This window comes from Pezoporus occidentalis, unplaced genomic scaffold, assembly GCF_034315485.1.
Source record: "Pezoporus occidentalis ecotype Australia unplaced genomic scaffold, CSIRO_AGI_Poc_V1 ctg41, whole genome shotgun sequence".
NCBI classification, from domain to species: domain Eukaryota; kingdom Metazoa; phylum Chordata; class Aves; order Psittaciformes; family Psittacidae; genus Pezoporus; species Pezoporus occidentalis.
In genome coordinates, this window is record NW_026915736.1 from 1912494 (window position 1) to 1932869 (window position 20376).

The 20376-nt window shown below is 45.7% G+C and overlaps 1 protein-coding gene across 5 annotated transcripts in view; it reads right to left on the reverse strand.

Annotated features, from left to right (window-relative positions):
- Positions 1 to 20051, reverse strand: part of ARID5B (AT-rich interaction domain 5B) — a 124186-nt gene extending 104135 nt beyond the window's left edge. For 2 of the 5 annotated variants that reach the window (XM_062633989.1, XM_062633987.1), the window contains exons 1-2: positions 19441 to 19781; positions 5935 to 6160 (exon numbers count right to left, since the gene is read on the reverse strand). In XM_062633989.1, the coding sequence (XP_062489973.1) occupies positions 5935 to 6160; positions 19441 to 19731 (517 nt within the window). In that variant the 5' untranslated portion in view covers positions 19732 to 19781. Of the gene's footprint in view, positions 1 to 5934; positions 6161 to 7947; positions 7972 to 19440; positions 19782 to 19906 lie in introns of those variants that run through there. The other 3 variants (XM_062633988.1, XM_062633990.1, XM_062633991.1) reach the window with 3 other exon arrangements.
- Between the last annotated feature and the right edge of the window lie 325 nt (positions 20052 to 20376).

The following is a 20376-nucleotide window of genomic DNA, read 5'->3' on the forward strand; positions in this document are numbered from 1 at the left end:
CAGTGCTGGCATGTGCCATGAGCTGCACAAACACAGAAGAAAATGCCGGGCCACACTCCTTTTTCTCCAAGGGAGCCATCCTCCTCCATTCAGGCTCCGTGGAGCACAACAGACAAGCCATGTAATAGCCTCATCTACAGCAAAAGAGCTGTATCAATTGAGCTAGTTAAAATGAGTTAGAGAGGTCACTCTGATCCACAAGACAAAAACCAAGATCCAGTGCACAAGGGCAGAGAGGGGAAAATGGGATAATGGGACACTTACATGAGCTTTATCAAGACCAAAATAGCATTCAGCTAGGGCAATGGGGACAGGAAGGCACATGGAAGAGGCAAAGAGTCAGACAAGATGGGGAGGGGAAGAGATGAAGAGGCATGACTTAGGCACAAAGTATCCAAAGTAGCTGTACTCTGACTAACAATTAGTTGGTCAGAAAATTATTGCATCAAGTTAAGCCAGGCAAGCCTGAACTCAGCAGCACATGACAAACAATGGAAAAGGAGAGTCAGCATCAGTTCAGAAGTCATCACAAGTGTCCCTTGCACACTACAGCTGCAGATCATCGGTTTTGATAATATTATGACTTGACTACATTACAACTTAATAATCTTCATCTGGAGAAGTCATGCTTGTTGCAAGGCCACTGGCAAGCAAAATCAGAAGGTCTGTGCCACAGCCCAGTGCTTGCTGAGGCTAGGCACCACAGCTGGCCAGGCACTGAGGAGTGGGCAGCTTCCTGCAAGACAGCTCATCCCTGCTCTGCTTTTCCTTCCAAACTCTCCGCAATCCATTGCAGATTAGCCAATTCATACAGCAACACAAGATCCGAAGAGGAGCTGTGATCTCCTGGGTGAAGCTATGCAAATTATGAGACTGGCAAAGAAGAGAAGGAAATGAGAGGGTGAGCCAGTCCTGCAGCATCCATCCCTTGCTCAGCAAGCTCTGCTGGAAGGTTCAAGAGAGCGAAGTCGGAAACAACTGATGGAACACCACCTATAGACTAGAAAAGGGAGACTGCTAAAATATAAACCTCAGCTGGAAGCGTACTTGATTTTCTTGGATTCCAGATAACAGCAATCCAGATTCCAGACCCCTAAATGTGGGGGGTGGAGGGGTGGAGAATGGAAGACAGGACAGGGCTGACTACTAAATTTTCTTTGGCTTTCCCCTCAATGGACCCAAACAAACAAGCAATAACTGCAGCAAGACCCTCTTCAGTAAGCACCAGAACTTGCTCATCCCCATTACTAATGCTGCCACTGCAGGAATTGGAGTATCCACTGCGCAACAACCTCAACCATCCATTTTGGCATGATAAAGACTTATAGAGGATGGGCAGAAAGAGTGGCAATGACAGTTTGGGGACCAAAACTAGACCTCTGTCATGACAGACACATGTGTTAGAGGGCTGCAGATTGCCCAGCCCAGGGCAGCAGGAGTTCCCACCTCCCCCGCCGAGTGCAGGCACAGAGGCCATTTGTTGCTCAGCTAAACCCAGGCAGCATCGCAGAGCAGCCCAGCCTAACTCAAACCAACAGAGCCAGGGAACACTAAATTCAGTCATTTTCCCCTCAGCCTCTTCTCTCAATTTCAGCTCTGACTCCTCTATCTTTTATTTCTTTTTCTAAAGACACATTTAGAGATGAAACCATTCATAACTGCCTATCCACAGACAGTTTGTGGCAGCATAATTGACAATGAGTCTGCTGCAAAAATGAAAATGCTGTTTTAATAACCTTGGCCTAAAATACATTCTGTTGTATGCCTCAAAGGGTTTCAATAAAAAGTCAACCTGTAGAGACATATTTTCTTGGCTTAAACAACAATCCAAAGCATATAAATGTAGTCCAACTATAATGACATATTTATAGGCCAATAAAGCTTACACTGCAGCTTTCATACTTCACTTAAAGGAAGTCTGTAAGAAGCAGTGTTATATAAAATAATTTGAATTTTTTTCGAACTATAGCCCAAGGAATACAAATATGCGACTTTGCCATATTTAACCAACAGTGTTTACATTGCTTAGTTGCTAAAAATTTTGTAAAATGAAATAATTCCTCATTTGGTGACTTCTCACTGGTTTACCATATATGGGTATACAAGTCCATTTATTATAAAGAAAAATCCCCTAAATAATTCTAAAGACAAAAATAAATAACTAGCTGCCTTAATAGTGAATGAATCAGACCAATTCTTCTGGAAAAACAGGTTCTCATGTTCATTATGAATAATACATTCCTGAGCAACTCTATTTTTATACGCTGCATTGTTGTTATTCTTTATTTTTCTCAATATTTGAAAGAAATAGTCAGAAAACTATAGTCTTAAGACATAAACTGCTAGCACTCAATACTGACGTATTTGTAGAAAGGGACAGAATGTGTAACATAAATATCTCTACAGGCAGAAAGAAATAGTTCTTTAGAATCATTTTTCAGGCTGAAAACTTGAAGCTCACACAAAAAATATGCCATTCCTAGAACTTTTATTTAATACAGTCCTAAGGAAAATTTCTGTATAATTCACTGGTGATAAAAACGACATTTTACAGACAAAAATATCTGTTACTGCAGAAAAGAAAGGCAAAGAGAAAAGAAAGAAAAGAAGAAGAGAGAAGAAAAGACAAGAGGGGGAAAAAAGAGGAAGGGAAAAAAAAGAAAAAAAAAGAAGAGAAATTAAGAACAAAAAAGGAGACAGAATTACTGAGTCTGAATTAGGGTCAACTTTCAATTACGAGTGCACTGGTTTCTCCAGGTTGTGGATTAACCACGTGTCACCTTTGTTTTGGCTAAGCCAAGTGCCACAGAACATATGGCACAGAATATACACTGCTCAGACTTTGCTTGGTTATTGTTTAAAGCTACCCTGCTCCCAGGAACAATGTGTTTAATTAAATATGTTTGTGCTGTGCCACTTCTGTGGTTCTGTATCAATCATGTTTTCAGTTCATCTGGGTTATTTCACCCTGCACCACTCCTGGATAGTGTATGAAAACTGATTTTATTTCTTTTATAAAGTTTTTTTGAGCTCTTTGATAGGGAAATAATTTCCTAGTACCTTCTACAGCTCAGTTCAAAAACATCTCGTAGGAAGAATGTCAAAATCTACTTACCTTCACAGGATTTCTCTGTACTGGAAACATGCTGTTTCATAGGAAAATAGGGCCTTGTTGTTTATCTAGGCCTTTTCAACACCTGGTTCAGAAACTTCCTCATCTACATTCAGGGTTAAATGTGGCCATCATTACAGATTCCTGCATTGCCTGCCAGACTAGCACACGAAGGGAATTTTTCCCTTCCAAGCCAAGCTCTGTACAGAGCGGTCTGCCTTGTCACAGCCACCCCACTCTGCTCAGTGAGGAAGCCCTTCATAAAATATACTCATTCGTGCATCACTGAGTAACTAACTGACTGGGAGGGGAACCGTCCTGCGGTGGTGAGAAATGGTGTATGTGCAGATCACCTCTCCATTTGGGCTGACCAGCCTTGCTAATATAGCTGTGCTGATGCTCCACCAGAGGGACCTTTGCATGACAGTGCACTGCACTCTCTCACAGTTTACAACCCCATTTTAAGAGAAAACATACCCCATCCCATTGTGCTGGAGACCTACTGCAGAAGTTATTGCTAATAAATCTTTGATCACTGCAGCTGAGTGTTGCTCTCTTGGCAAGATGCAGAGTGTTGAAAAAGGTCTGTGGGCACACATCGTAACAGGCAGTAAACCCACCATTTTGACAGCAGAGAAGATACAACTCCAGCAGCTCACATCTCTATGCCTTGGACACTTTCACATTATGCTACTGCCCTTCCCTATAGGTAGGGAGATGACAGTTCCCAGAGCACAATGCCAACCTTGACTCTGAATGAGAGAAATGAATCTTCTTCACCTCGTGGGTAATAAACCTCCATCCCATAGTTAAGTCAAACACTAAAGCTCATGGGTTGCCTACAGGACAAGACCAAGCAGGGCTGCTTCACAAGCAATGAAGATCACCATTCTGAGTTTTTCTCAGATCTGGGAAGCAAAATATGCTTAAATTCTTGTGTCTCTCAAATAGTAAAAAAATCTTCTCAGTACTAGATTCAAGAAATTTGATAGCCTCTAATAGGCTAGATCAGTGTATCAATGTGCCTAATCAGCTAGAGGTCTTCTTGAACCTTTGGTTTCACTCCTGCCCACCAGTCATGATGGAGAAAAAAGCAATCATAATCAAACATCAGTCAAAATACCCTTTTCTACTGAAAAAAAAAACCCAAACAATGAAAAAAAAGACACAACAGGAAAGCCAGAGTCACCAACTGAAAATGAGTAACATCAGAATGTGGGTTATCAAAATTATACCATATAGTTTGCATTCCATACATGTTTTCAGTATAACCCCTACTTTCAAAGGCTTAACATGTAACTATAAGCTTTAGGCTTAAAGGCCATTTTCTTTGGCTCCTACAGTACATAACAGCAATTTCATAACTTACCATGAGGGATTTTTGTTTGTTACAAACAAAACCAAGAAAACACTAACACACAAAAGTTCTGTCTGAAAAACATGAAGATTCTTCTGACACAACAAACAAATGCAAATAAATGCAACACGTAAAGAAGATGCCAGGGCAATAGCAGAGAAAATTACTGCATGTAATTATGATCCAGAAAAAAAACACACAGAAAAGCAAAGGAAAAGAGGAAGAACTGCATGTTTTTGTTGTGTTGTTAGTTTTTTCCCTTGGAGTTGTAATGAAAAATCAGATCAACTTACAATCGTACTTTAAACTTCCAACCTACATATCTAATGGTGAAATGTGAGATTGACAGAATCACTTCATCATCCGATAAGATCAGAAAAATGAGATGCAGAAGATAAATCCTCCAAGACATATCTTTAGCTTAGTGTAAGTTGGCTTCGATGCCCACACAGTCATGCCATTATAAAACTGAACTTGGCCCTCCATCTCCTGTTCACGTAGGTACAAAAGCATCCCTCACATGCATCAGCCTTAGCTTTTAATTTCTTACCTTTCCACTCATCAAGGCCTAAACTTGATGCTCTTCAAACTTGGAACATTTGTTAAAAGCTTGGTACAACAGAGAAACACCCCTGGGATGCACTTCAAAGCGCAATCTCTGACAGCTATTACACATCTAAGGTCCTAATACCACAAACAGGCACATTTACCAACAGGAGACCCACCTCCCTCAGACCTTGGGCCCCAGATTTTAGAGATGTGAGTGTCTGCACACCAAAATAGCCCCCGAGCTGCAAGCCTGTCTGCAAACATCCAAAGTAGCAGTGCTACCATTTTCCTCCCTAAAAATGGACAGAGGGGCAGAAAGCACAGGTCTATCCGAAGAGAACAGTGAGGTGCCTGCAGAGGCCTATGCTGTATAGTAACATAAAGCTCACATGGACATGCTATAGAAAGCTACGGAAGGAACATCTCCCTACTAAACAAGATACAAATCCAACCATATGGAGGCAGGAGAAGCACCAGCAGCAGTTTACAATGCTACATTTCCAGAAGGTGGGACATGAGAAGTGAAAGGCCTGCCTGTCAGAGGAGGCCTCAGGAAGATGTCTCCAGGCTCCTCTCCCCACAATATACAGCTCTGACCTGATCACTCCACCTACAGAGCCCCAGGGAGAGCCCTTGACAATTATTTGCGTGCTGATCTTCAGGGTTTGAGCCTTAGTGTTCAGGGACAGGTCTATAGAGCAGACAGGTATCACAGATATACCCCACGCTAATCTCAAAGGAGCCTGTGATGAGCTCACCACCACTCGTACTGCTCGGGTATCTCACCACCACACCTCCACCCAGAGCACAGACATACCCTGGGAATCGGCAACGGCTTGGCAGGATCTGGCTCATCTGTCTTCGAAAGATGTCCACCCACAGGCCCCACCCATGGGAGAAAGTATGGGATACTCACCAAGGTCAGCCTTTTCCTTCAGGATGTCTTTGAAGTTCAAGCCACTGTTGAGCGTGGATTGTCTGTATCTCATCAAAGCCTCCTTCTGCCCATTCTTCCCCACATCCATCAGCTTGACCGGCTCAGCCCGGAAACCACACTTCCACTTGGAGAAATCGGACTGTGCCCATTTTGCCAAGTCCTCAAGCTTTACAGTAACTTTCTCTGAAACAGCAATAACTTCATCCTGCAAGAAGTGGTCAAATGAAAATACAACATGTCACACAGGGCTCCATGATGACTGATAAACCCATAATGCCACCCCGCTGTAGGCTATTGGAAAAGCCTATCTTGCTATTGGCAGGTTAATTTTTCTGAAATACAGAATAGCTAGTACTTAATTTATTCCTCCTGCCACATAAGTGGAAATATTAGTTGTTTACTTGTAGCAAATACACATGATCTAAAGACAATTTCTGGGACCAGTGCACTGATCCTAAAAGGCATCTGAAATGCTGGTTGCCAAATCACATTCTGTATAACGCAAGGCCTGGAGGGAAAGTTTGTTTTTTAGGTGTAATTAGCTGCAAATGTAAAAATTCATGGCTGGATGACTAATGGTTATAGCTAGTCCTGAAATAAATGGACTAAGTAAATCTCAGATTCTTGGAACTCTGACTCACCAGAAAATTCCTGTGTTTATGGTACATTTTCCCTTGGCTTATACACAAATATTGAATTTAACTTTTGTCCTAAAAATTAAATAAAACTGTGATGTAATCCCAAAAGAAATACTACATAAATGTTATGTGCTTCCCACCAAAAGAAACTTGCACATTCTCATGTTTCTTAAAACCTTTTTCAAGATCAGAACTGTATTTTTTTTTGCCTTCTTAAACATACATTCTAAGAAAAGCACTTAAACTTAGTTTAGACTCCAGAACATATACTTGAATTAAACAGCTCTAATTGCTGGATTTTAACCTTCCAGGAAACAATCAACTCCTCTCAGTCATGATGAATAAGCACAATGTTTTATAGCTGACTCCAGTGAGCAAGAGCTCAAGAAAGCCTCAAAAATAAACAAACATACACACATATCCAGAAAGATATACTCCTGATTTTTTAGTTAAAACAGCAGAAATAATTTATGTTGTAATGAGAGCTCGGTGCAGACCACACCTTGCACACTGAACATTTCTAGCACTAAATAAGGTTACAGCTTCTTGAAATAAATAAACCAGAAGCCAATTTTACTCTCAAATAAACACAAGTATTTGCAAAGGGAGAGAAATTCTTTGAGTTATTAGACAAAGAGAAAAGCACGATTGATTCTCTCTGCGTGGCTTTTTTTTTTCCACTGAACACATTCCTCAGGAAATAAAATACTGCTCAATAGAAAAAAAAAAAAAGCTTTATTGTGACAAGTTACACACAATACAAAACCTGAAGTACCTCCAGTAAAAAAAGCAGATCTGATATTGCATTCTCCCTTATATAACACAAAATCGCTTTATAAGCAGGCACCTTCATTACATTTAGTGCAATAACAAATATTTGGTCAGAAACGAATGGCATGCTTATATGCTAAGCAAGCTTGTAATAAAATCTTTTCCTTTATCACTGCACAGCATAAGAGCTTCCACAGAACAACAAACAATAACAGTCATGTTTTAAATCTCTGTTTATGACAAATGTCAATACTTTGTAAACAAGCATTGGGTACTACAATTTCAATGGATGGTTTCACCCAATTTCATTACAACATCCACTTGAAATAAAAAAGCTGTAGTTGCTATGCATTTTGTAGCTATTACATGGTGATTATTAAATGCCAGGATGGAAAAAAAATAATACATACATATAAACATCAGCCTGCCTGCAGACAGTCTCAGCAATTTCTGGATGAAATCCTCTGTTAGGCTGTTGAATACAGTCACCAGCTACTACACAATTTCTAATATTCAACACTAGAGAAATCTGTTTAGCAGCGGTATAAAAAAAACAACAAACTCGAGCTAAACCCAAACCAACCTGACTTGGAGATCAGATGTGTTTTTGGTTAAAATATTATTTTCCAAATAGCTTTCACGATCAAATGATTATGATTTCAATTACCAGTTTCTTCATATCCTTTCCAAGAACTGGTATGACTAATTTTGGCTGGCATACAAAGTAAGCTGAGCAGACAATTTATTAACCAAAAGAAAAGTACAATCACTATTACATCATCAATGAATAAACTTGTTTTCGAGAATACAACCTTCGCACACACGCACACGATGTGTACACAAGGAAAAAAAAAAAGAAGGGGCATAAAAAAGAAACCCTACTGCAACAAGGGTGAAGGGTGAAGCGGCGCTGGCTCACTTGCTGCCTCTGCCCAGGCTGCCATGGAGGGGAAACAGGAGAGGCAGGGGCAGGGGCAGAAGCAGCTTTCAGAGGCAGGGGCAAACCTACCCTGGGCATGTGCTTTCTGTGGCAGTGGCATGGGCATGAAAACCTGTGGTGTGTAGCATCCCCACACTGATGTGAAGAGCTGGGAAAAGACGCTGGCAAAAGATCCTGCGAAAAGACCATCATGCACTCGCCTCAGCCTTTCACAAAATGGCACTGGGACTCTTAAACACAGCCACCGTGGTGCAAAGGGGCACCAAGAATGGCACCACAGAACAGCTAAGCATAAAAGCAGAGTGCACGAATATAAAATACAGAAGTTTGGGCTGTTACTGCACCATGACACAGGCTGTGGGCTGAACCCTGTCCATGCAGGCTGTGCTAGGCAATGGCCCCTTGCTGGTGCAGCCCCCACAGCAGCTGTGTTCCCAGGAGACCAATCCCCATCACCCCTGTCCCCAGCCATGTCCCTAGGGGCACCAGGCTGGGTCCCAAATCATCTGGGATCACCACAGGAGGACAGCTGACCACAAGCCTGGCACTCATGGCTGCTAGGCTGGGTCTTGTGCCACTACCAAGCAATGGCAGCGCCTGCTTTATGCCTTTTGGGACAAGAAAGCCCACCTTGCACCTGCTGTAACCGCAACTTCACTGCCATCAACTCCCCCAAAAGCAAGAGCTGTTCCTAACATTAAAGACACTGCTGTGGAAACCTGGGGTTGCATCAAAGGAAGTAGGGCCAAGGCCAGGCCTGGCATGCAGAAAACATGGCTGTAGGATGAGTCCCTCGTGAGGAAGGCCAGGCAGCGGTGGCTCCCCAGGGCCTGGGAGTGCCCAGCCATCCTCCACACCAGCACCCACCTCATGTCCTCCCCTTGTACCGCTAGTGATCACCACAGCTACATCAGGAAAATATGTACCAGCTCACTTTCAGCCAAAAAAAAAAATCAAACAAAAATATATATTTTGGGGCCTGCCTTAGGTTGCCTTACCCTGTACACATTGGGACTGAGTAGACCTGCTCTCTCTCACCACTCATCTTTTAAGCTCTTGCTCATTTTGTGCCAAATTCAGAGACAACCATCCGTGTTCTCCCCAACTGCTCACCACACCAGTCACAGGTCAGACCATGGTCCTCCTGAAAGCACCACTGCCAACTCTGATCCTGCTAGCGAGCAGACCGTATCTCCAGGGATGTTTTCACCCTGGCACCTCATCGTACAAACACTGTGACCCAGCAAAACACAGCGGGTAGCTTCAGCCCCTTCTTTCTGAGGACCCCAACCCCAGTCAGCTTCCAGAGAGATTGTCTTCCCCACAACTTGGCTGTTTGCTAACACAAGAGGTCATCTGCCCCAATGCCACCCAAACAGAGGTCACCCAACAATTTCATCAGCTCTGGGATTTTAATGCACCTTGCCAAGCTTTCACACATTCTTAAGCAACCTTTCCAAGTGCTCAGACCCAAACTATGAGTTGTGGGTGGTTTTGGGTTTGGGTTTTTTTTGGAGCAGCAGGTGACAAAAGGGCCCCTCTCCTTTTTCGTTAACAAAAGCTCTGCCAGCTGGAGGAGCCTTTATAACCATTTGGTATCAACTGCTGTGCACCTACTGCTGCAGTCCTTCTAGAGAAAGACTATCAACAAGATGACAAAGGAATACAGATGTTGAATAAATAAAAACCAGGTACACAGTGACACATGACTAACAAACCTTTAGAAGATTAAAGAAATCTGCTGTACAACCTTCATGTCATTCATAATTATAACTGTGTAAACACGGAAAACCACCCTCATCGCATACATTGCATACATATCTATAAAAAAAATCAACTGATGGTGTATTAGCTATGCTCTGAAGTGATATGTTTATGAGGACTCCATTGCACAGTTAAGTCTTCAATTGCAGTTTTTTCCTGCTACAGTAAGATGAGGTTTGCAGGAGGAAACAGCCAGCACTGATTTCAGTTCTGCTCAGGAATGAGATTTATCTTGGATGGGCCTTTCTGGATGCTGATCGACCAATGGCAACACTTTTCCCAGCCACAAAGTTGTCTAAATCTTTAAATAAGCACTGACCATAAAAAGAGGCACTCTGTCTTCTGTTTCTATAAAAGCAGATATCTAGTCAGCCTGCAATTTTAGCACATCTTACAAGACTCCTGAGCAATATATGATACTTTCACCTATCAAGTGGGAAATGGGTTGATGGTTAAGAAAGATGGTGATATAAACCCTTGTCATCCCTCTCTTGTTTTTCTAAGAGTGTATCAGATTTGCATTTTCAGAGAAGTCATCCAGGGAGAAGGGGACAGCATCTTCTTGAGAGCCGTTATGCTTAAATATTATGTCACTGTTGTCTAAGCAACCATCACAGCCTCCTGAAAGCACAGAATGCTATATTGCCTGACTCAGCAGATGGTTGAAATACTTACATTCAGGGAAAGGGGTCAGGTAGTTATAATAGTTTAAAGCAGATAATTATTTTTTAGAAGAAATATTAACTCTTACAAGGCAGGGAGTCACAGGGCAACACAGGGAGGTCGTACATCTTGATTGCACACCTGCATATGGTACGTCACATTGCCAATAACTAGGAAAGATTTATGTTTTAGAGACGCCGAGGCAGCCTTTGAAAGAATTACGGCAACTGAGATATCTCAAAATTTTGACGTGCTGAGGCTGTTTTCACTCCAGTGCTTCCAGAGGTCATTTAAGGAATTCTGGAGGGCACGAGTGAGTCAAACACCTGCTTGGCTGTCTCCTAACATCAAATACGTGGCCTAGAGAGAAACAGGAGATATACTGTGAAAACTCTTGCTGATAATTACAGGAGACACTGTGCGTCATTTATCTGATCAGTACAATTTGCACTAGAAAACATCTTCAAGCCTTTTTACTGAAACCTTTAGCACACTAGATAGGTGGGGATGCATATTTTACAACCCAGTACACTGCCACTGAAAATACATTCATCCACAGAAGCAAAAAATACAGCGCGACTCTTTACGGACTGCATTCACTAAGGATAATAGAACTGTGCATTTCATATGGGCATAAAGGCCTCTATTATTATGGGCTTTTTTTTACATTCCATGTATTTTTTAGGTTTTTGGGATTTAGGTGAAAAGGACTTTCCCACACCTTGCGCAACAATGCAGTTCTTGCCCTGAGAATCCAGTTCCCGGCTCTAGATCCCTCTGAGGACTGGAAAGTCATGTTGTGGAGGTGAAGAAAGGAAAGAGGGGGCTTACTTCCAATAGGCAGCTCTCCTGCAGCAGTGTATTTACTTGGGTGTTTGAGGAAAGCACCACTGCCTTTACTTGACAGCATAATCAACCAAAAGGCCCTGTTAGCAGAGTCTGTAGTCCAGAACTCTTCTCTGCCATACAGATGCTACCAGGGCTTTGGGACACTGGTGCAAACCAGGTCATCTCAATTCAGCCCTAACCCACTTGCCAAAAGTCATTCAGGAACCTGAACCCAGGTCTCCAGAGTCACCTCCTACATGCAGCACTTCTCCCAGGCTTTCCTCCAGCGACCATATTCAGCCCAAAAGGGGTAGAGAATGTTCGTACAGGACTGCTTTGCTCTCAGAGCCTTTCTCCAGAGTAAGAGGGCCCCATTACCCTGTTGCCTGCTGTGGACTTGGTGTACACATGGGGTCTTTGAAGACTGCAGGATCACAGACTAGCTGAAAAACTGTGGCTGATTCGTAGTAAAGGTCTGGCTCTGCGAAGTGCCCCATTCAGCCACCCTACAAGGAAAACTAATACTGCTATATACTCCCTTATTACATGTTGCTCCTCCAGCACACCTTTCTAAGCACGCTGCAGACCTGGGTGGCTGGGGCACAGCTCTGTCAGGTGGGAACCGCTGCTCCCATTCTGCAGGTGGGATCACCAAATGACAGGGAAGCCTCACAAGAGGCTCCAGCACTTGGCATGGGCAGCTTTCTTTTCCCCTTTACCTGTGCTGCATGCCTCATTTGGTGTTGTCTCCTCATGCATCTCCTAGCCCAGGGCGAACAGACATGTCTCAAAGGATATGTGAAGCAGAACTGACAACTGGGGTCTGAGCCTGCAATGCCCCCCAGAGCCACCAGCATGCAGGAAGCTACAGAGACCACCACTCTCTACCCATCAACCTACAGGAGAGCCTTGAGAATGGAAACATGCGCAGCGAGGGAATTTACCTGGCACATGGGAAAATTTGAAAGAGGCTGAGGCAAAACCTTTCATCTGTTAATCCTTTACTAATTACTTTAAAGGGCTATAATGATCTTATTAAACTCAGGTGACAGGTATTTCCCCAGCCTACTGCACTGTTTCCCCAGCCTAAGCACAGCTGCACATAGCTGTCTGAAACTCAGCCTGACAGAGAATCTTACATCCTGACGTGTTCAACCCTTCTGCGGGGGTCCAAACCCCCAAAGAAGAGACCAAGACAAAGGATGCAGGTGAAGCACATTAAGTCCTCTGGTATTCACTTTCCCTTGTAATCAGCAACCAGCTTTTTGTGCACAACTCCGTATTTCCAGAGCAAAGCACACAAAATGTCCTGGGGCAGGGCAGCACCGTGTTCTTGCAGGATGCTTTGTGGGATAGTGGTACATTTGGGCCAGAAGTAAGGTGGAGGTAGAGCACACAAGGGGACGGCCAGCTGTGAACAGTTAGACTTGACATTTCTAGTGTAAGCCTCCTCCTTCATTTCTGGGGTGTTTTTATTCCTTCCTCCCACTCCTGAGGAGAGGTTCAAATTGAATTTATATCTGTCATTGCAGATAGAAGTTCTGACCACAGAGAAAATAGGCTTCAGTCAAAATGTTTTCCCGTCAGATAGTTCACAGATCTCGAAGAGCTGTTTTAGTTTAGGCAATCTGACAAGCAATTCACTCCTAATTTTGCCTACTACAGTTACAGTATGAAAAGCTTTCCTCATAGATTACATAATTATATTTTTCTTAACAAGGAGTACATTGCATTAGCAAGTTTAAATTATGCAAGCTTATTCTTTTGTCTTTTGTTATATTGTGTTCTATTGTGCTGGTAAAACAATATGTGCTTTAATTAGAAAATATCTGTAAATAATTTACTTGCTTTTCATACAGCAGAACAATGGAGCCAATTTTCACATACATCCACTGAGCATGTCTAGGTTTTTTTTTTGCCAGAACCTTCCATTGTTCAGTATCTGTATCAATCTGCCCATCATTAGCAGTTAGCATTCAACAATCGGGGAAGACATTAAAGTTGTGGACCCCAGGAGCAGCCCCAAGCCTGGCAAACCTGAGACGATGCTTTGCAAAGGAAGATTAAAATGTCCAGAAAATGAAAACAAACTCTTTTATTATCTATAACCCTGGCACCTTCGCATAGAAACATGGACGCCTGCCAAGCATTAAGGTCATTGGATTGATGCCATAAAATGCCGATGTTCATCTGACCTTCTGACTGCGTTTTAGCTACAAAATAAAAAGCTCAACTTGATACGACACTATGAATCACGCGAGCGTCTAGGTTCTGCAGGGTTAACACTGGGTGTGAACCCACACTGCACAAGCACAAACACACAAAGAAAAAAGCTCTTAAATCAAGAGTGGATGACTGTTCAGAGACTTAAGGCATTGTTATTTTGAATGCGAATGAAAGGGCCAGAACAAGCATTGCAAGAATATTTCAATTATGTATTTCCCAGAACTACATCTCTGAGCAACTAATGCAAATATTGCTCCCATAGCAGTAGAACTTCTTCCCGAATAAAAGCATACAAGAGCTTGAATCAGAACATACTTTCTATATCATTCGCATATTGTTTGAATATTATTAAAAATGCAAAATCTATGTATGCGTTACTCTCCTGAGCAATACAGTAATTATGATTAAGGGACAAGCAGCACAAAAAGAGCCAATTTATCTTACTTGTGCTTAGGAATACTATTGTGTAACTAAGCAACTAAAGACAAAATATAGTCTAATTAATTCACTCCTATGCTTATTTAAAAGACACAATTAGAACATTTTTATTTTCCAGCCTGCACAGTATCTCAACATGCTTGAGGGTGTACCATGTGAGGCCTATTATTCTCCAAAGACAAGAGTTTAATGTTTAGTGCCACTGATCAGACTGGGAACAGCAACTCTGGAGAGCAGTGGGTGTATTTTACAGTCTGAATGCACAGGGAAGGGAAGGGATAAAGGAAAAAAAAACCCAACAAAAACAACAAAAAGAGAGAATCTGCCTTATGTGACCAGATATGCCAGATTGCTGGCTAATGGCTAGCAACATGTGGCTTCTCTGAGTAATATCATTGCCCTCTTCATGCTTTGCCAGCATATGCTACTGGTTGCAAAGAGAGATAAAAATACACGGAGTGAATATGCAATTACCAAAACCATGATATTTTATGACAAATGCCATTCCTCTAACACTGCTATTACAGTGTGCCTGATTTCCAAAGCTGAATTAATTTGAGCAAGTGTACATTGGAGATTGATGCTATTAGCATGATTTTTAAAGCACCCTTTAATAATCATAATCTGCATGTTTGAAACATGTTGTCATTACCAGTGTTGACAGATACGAGCATAAGGCACACACCGTGGAGACTAAAACGGGGCCATTCTCATTTCAAATAAGAGCATACATATTCCTACGTCTCTCAAAAAAATCTATTACTGTGCAAAGGGAGTAGCACATTTTTCAATGGGGGTGGCAATAAGCTCTAGCAGCGTAAGACACCACACTTGGGCCAGCCTGTGCTACCTTTATGCACTGGGGTAGGACCTCCCACACACGGAGAGCGCATGAGAAATGAATCGGGCTTTCAAGGGATGCTGTTGAGCAGCTGTCCCGAAATGAAGAGAGACCAAACCTGCTGCCTCCCATAACTTTCTGGAAGAATCTCTTCAACAGTTATAAATGACATACCTTTATGGAGTGACTTTTTTTTTTTTTTCTTCTCCCCCAATTAGTCTGAAAATGCAAAACACTGCTAGGGAAATAATTACAGGAAACTAGCTCTCTCCTCTCCTCTGTATGAGCAATGCTTACTCATGTAAATTACTTGCATGAGTAAGGATTATTTGCAAGGCGAAAAGCATTGCATCAGATACCCAGTTTGGGAGAAGAGATGAAATCAACATGAGTTCGTAGTAAACTTAGCTGTTGATGAATGAACCAAAGGCAGATCCCTACTGACAGTCCAGCCTCAGCGGAAGCAGCATTCACGACAACTGGGGGCAATGCAGGGAACGTCATACCATCCAAAATGAATTAGTTGCTTGTTTGGGGGGTTTTAGAAATTGTACACATCACATCAAATACCATCCCTAGATTTAATGAGCATGAGCTCTGATATATATGTTTGAGCCCAGCCTAATTAATGCCAACACCTTTAAAAACATGAAAATACAAGGCACTAACAAGCATTTTGCTCTAGAATTGCTTCTGCAAAGGTCAGTCATTCCATAGCCTCATGCTACCCCTTGGAGCAGAGAGGAATAAATGAGCTGGAGGAGGGTTCAGCCAGGACCCCATGGGCTGCAGGGCCTGGGGCTGAGCCCACCTCATGACCCTCAAGTGCCACAAGTCCAGGGTGCTGTGTGAGGGGACTGGGCAAGAGCTTCCTGCCAGCGGACAGGCAGCACCTACTTCTCTCATAGGTGGGCACTAGAAAAGCTGGGGGTCTGCTTTCCCCACAAACCCTGGAAACTGTTTCAGGAGCGACAGTATGTTCTCACAGCTGCTCCCTCCTGACCTTCACAGCAATCCCAGCATACTCCTCCAAGCCCTGCACCAGGTGCCTGCTGTCACAGAGGTCTTCCCATCCCATGAGAGAGGGGACACGAAGGACCACGCTGGCCCAGGAGCGGAGGAGAATACCAGGGCAAGGTAGCATCTTCCTCCAGCAAAACAGACACTTTCTCCGTTTCAACGGTGGCCCTCCCAGGAACCTAGGACAGCCACTTCTTCCCTGCTGGAGGGAAGAGGGAGAGGGCTGCTCCTGCCCTCTGACCGGTGCTGCACCTGCTGCGCTGTTTGGGCTTGACAGCCAGGTCAGAAGCAGCACACTCAGGCCCCTGTGTTACAAAAGCAACAACAAAGTTTTCACTGAAGAGCAAAAAACTCTTCTGTCTCATCTAACAGTGTCCCCTACTGCACCACTGCTCTCACAAAAATGTCTCCACTGCTCCTGTGCAGCAAGACTCCTGGTCTCATCATGATGCCAGAGCTGATCCCAGCCCATTGCTCTGGAATGTGATGAGCACCAATTGGGTCCAGGAACACCTGTACCGACAATGTGTGACCAGCTCCATCCCAAGTTTGCCATCCACTGAGGCACCCCAGGAAGCAATCTCCTGGGGCCAAAGGAGAGCTTCTCTGCCATGCTTACTGGGATGCTGAGACTGAGACGCAAGGAGGAGCGCCTTAGCAGGAGCACCCCTGGGCTTAAACCCTTCACAGGGTCTGAGCCACAGCATATGAAAACATCCGGTTTTAGCAGCAGTTGGGGTTATATTTAAATATGGATGATGAATTCAGGTAGCTATAAAAAGACTTATATTTACACTCATCACTGATTAGCTCAAACATTTGGCAATCAGATAAAATACGCCATCAGAAATTTCTGAGTAACAGAAGCATTACGTATCTCATCGCTTCTCCTTGCTCCTCACAGCCACTAGCTGAATATTGTCATAGTGTCAATGCTGTTATTACAGAAAACAGGCAGCAAGCTGCTTCTATTAATCATGCTGCTAGTGCAGGTAGCTGCTAGCGACTATGCCTAAATCTCCAGTGGGCTCGATCACAAGCCCGTGATTCAACCACTCGCTCCCCTCACTAATAATTTTATTGACAGTGAGCACCTCTGTCACCCTTTGCCTTGGACACCACAGATCCGAAATACATGTTTAAGCACTGGCTCACTCCATCCCCGCTCCCTGAATGCAAGACAAGGAGTTCTACCCTCTGAGCAGTCCCACACCACAAATAAGGTCTACCCTGACGGCTATAAGCTGCCTCTGACTCAAAAGCTGCATCTCCTCCCGCAGAAGGAGACCTTGCGACCCCAGAGGCGACCCTGCCGCAGCTTTGGGGACCGAAATGGATGTCATTTACGTAAGGAACCGTGCCCACAGTGTGGTGAGGTGAACTGGGTGCCCTGTGCGATGATGATACCCCCACCCAGACAGCGCTTTGCAAAGCGCCAGACAGCACCCAGCCTTTTGTCTCTCGGCTGCCTGCCTGCGAGTCCCTGAGTGCAACTCAGATCGTTCCAAACTATTAAAAATCAATAATAAAAAAATCATTCCGATGTCTATAAACAAGTTAATGGAGTAAGTGAAAACAAAATACATTTCTTAATGGGAGTGTTATGTTGCCCTCTCTAGGCCCTGGCTCTCAGTGCCGGTTTCTGTAGGCTCCCTGCCAGAGAAGTATCACTCAGAGCTGTTGCTGTTGCTGCTGCTGCTGCTGCTACTCTGCTAATGAATGACTAACTTAGGCCAGAGGGGAAATGACATCACCGGGGTGTAAAACACAACTGCATTAGGAAACTTTTTACCTGCTTTACATTTGTCATAATTATTCTGCACAATACGACTGCATTTGCATAATTTCAAGGCGTGCCATTATCTTAATTGAAAATTGTTTTCATATGGTTGAACAATGCAGAATGACATCAGTTAAAGCCCCAATGAAATGCACAAATATAATCACATGGCTAATTACTAGCGGTGTTTGCATGTAAAAATAAATAAAATCGTGCACATTATTAGGAAGGTACATGCAGCTGAGAACTCTCGTACCGGAGCAGCGTTTTACTCGTAATGGTAGGATTAATTTTCTCTGATGTTCCTACCACAGTAACATGAGCTGATCATTAAGGCGTATTAAAATGATTTGTGTCCCTTTCCCCACCCCCCTCCCTTCCAAATATCTTTCATTTTACACACACACACACACACACATACGAGACACACAGAGGCACAGTTTTAAATAGTCACCACGGGCAATTTCAGAGCATCCATTGCTCACTGTCATCTCCCTGATTCTTAGGAAAAGGGTGCCTTATCTCAGTGGCACGCACAGAAAATTAAAGTGAAGAGGTTGCAGCGAGCGAAGGTGGCTCTGAAACGCTTTTCGACTGCATACGCATGTGTATGGGTACACAGCTACGTCGGCACCTATAGCCACGCGTGACTCCAAAACAGCCCTTGTGGACAACAGCCCCTCGTTGGACCTACACCCCACCCCCCTCACCTCTCCAACGTAAGTGCCTCCAAAACATCTCGTGTTCCCCCCCCGTCTGGTTTCCAGCCCCTCCCGGAGATCCTCTCCCTCTATCACCGCAGCCCTTTCAGGGTACCCCAGTCTCCCCCCTCCCCAGACCACGGCCCGTGCTGGAGCAATAAATCTGAAAAGCAAATAACGGGAGGGAGCGGGAACGGGGCGGGGGGAGCGGCCCTGGGCGGGGATGGGAGGCGCAACCTGCGCGGATCCGCGGCCCCATCCCGGGCGGCGCGGGCGCCGGCGGTGGGTGCCGGCGCTCAGCGTGTTTGAGCCGGCCGCACGGCGGCTCCGAAATACGCCCAGACATATCTGCAAGTTATTTGAATGTATTATTCCCGTACCTGTCATTTATCACTTTATTCAACACGTCCCTGCCAGCTCAATAGCTTTTGATCTCCCTCAGCCTCCATTTCGTAATTTCCGCCCTCTTAAACATATCTAATACTAAAAAAAAAAAAAAAAGCCCCGAACAATATCAAAATCCCCCCAACCATTTCGGTTTGTTTTTTTTTTCTTTTTTTTTTCTTTTTTTTTTTCTTTTCTGTGTGTTCTAGGGTTTTTTTGTTAACGAAGCCGGACACGGTCAGGTCGAGCTCCGTTCGCACTCCGCTGTCCTCCGGGCCGGGGGCGCCCCAGACCCCGTCTCCCCCCCCCCCCCCCCCCCCGCCCGTACAAGTTCCCGGTGCGCCCCGACGGCGCGGCCCCTCCGCGCTGCCCCGCCACGCAGAGCGGGTGAGGGGACGCGGGTGGGAGCAGCGGGGGGGACCCGAGCCTGGGCATGCAGGTGGGGACGGTCACGGGAGAGGGAGGGGGGAAGCCGGCGCTGCGTTTACCACCTCGCCATGGTCACTGGTCCTGCCCTGGGGGGTGTCCTCGGGGAGAAAATAAAGTTTGGCGCTGGAGAGAAGTTGCCGGCTGGTGCGCTCCTCCCAGAGCAGCTGCAGCTCCGCGATGCAGGCGGGCTCCTCCGCGCGGCACCGCACGAAGAAGAAGTCACCGAGGGAGAGGACCCGCGCCCGGCCGCCGCCGCGCCGCTGGAAGCGGAACGCCCTGTAGAAGACGTAGGGGCCGTGCGAGCCGCACGGGGCGCCGACCCACTGCGGGGAACAACAACACGGCAGCGGCATCAGCGCCGGCTCCGCGCCGCGCCGCGCAGCGCCGCGCAGGAGGAGGGAGGGCGGGCGGGCGGGCGGAGGGAGGGAGGCGGGCGCGCGGGAGGGCGGTGGGGAAGGGGAGGGGGCGCGCAGCGGCGCGGAGGCTCCGCGCGGCGGGCGCGGGGCGGGGCGCGGGGCGGCGCGGTACCTGCAGTGCGCTGCGCTCCATCGCGGCTCCGGCGTGATTGAACTCAACATTCTCCCAAACTTGTTGGCGTGAATGGAGCCCGGCAGGTCCTGGCAGGGCAAAGCTGGCCCCGCCGCCCACCGCCCCCCGCCGCCGCCGCCACCGCGCCGCCCCGCCGCCACCGCCGCCCCACGCCCGGCGGCGCACGGCGACGCCCCCCCCCGCCGCCCGCCCCTCGCCCCGCCGCCCCGCCGCCGCCCCGCCGCTCCCCGCCGCCGCCGCCTCCGGACGCCGGCCGGACCCCCGGCGCCCGCCAGGGCCCGGCAAAAATGCCACGGGGCGGCGGAGGGCCCCGGGGGGGCGGCGCGGGGCCGGCGGGGCGGCGGCGGGGGTCCTAGCGGCTCCCGGCGATTTTTGGGGTCCCGAAAGGGCGGGCGGGCGCGCTGCGGATCTGACAGGACCTGCCTGTATATGTCTAATATAAAGACCAT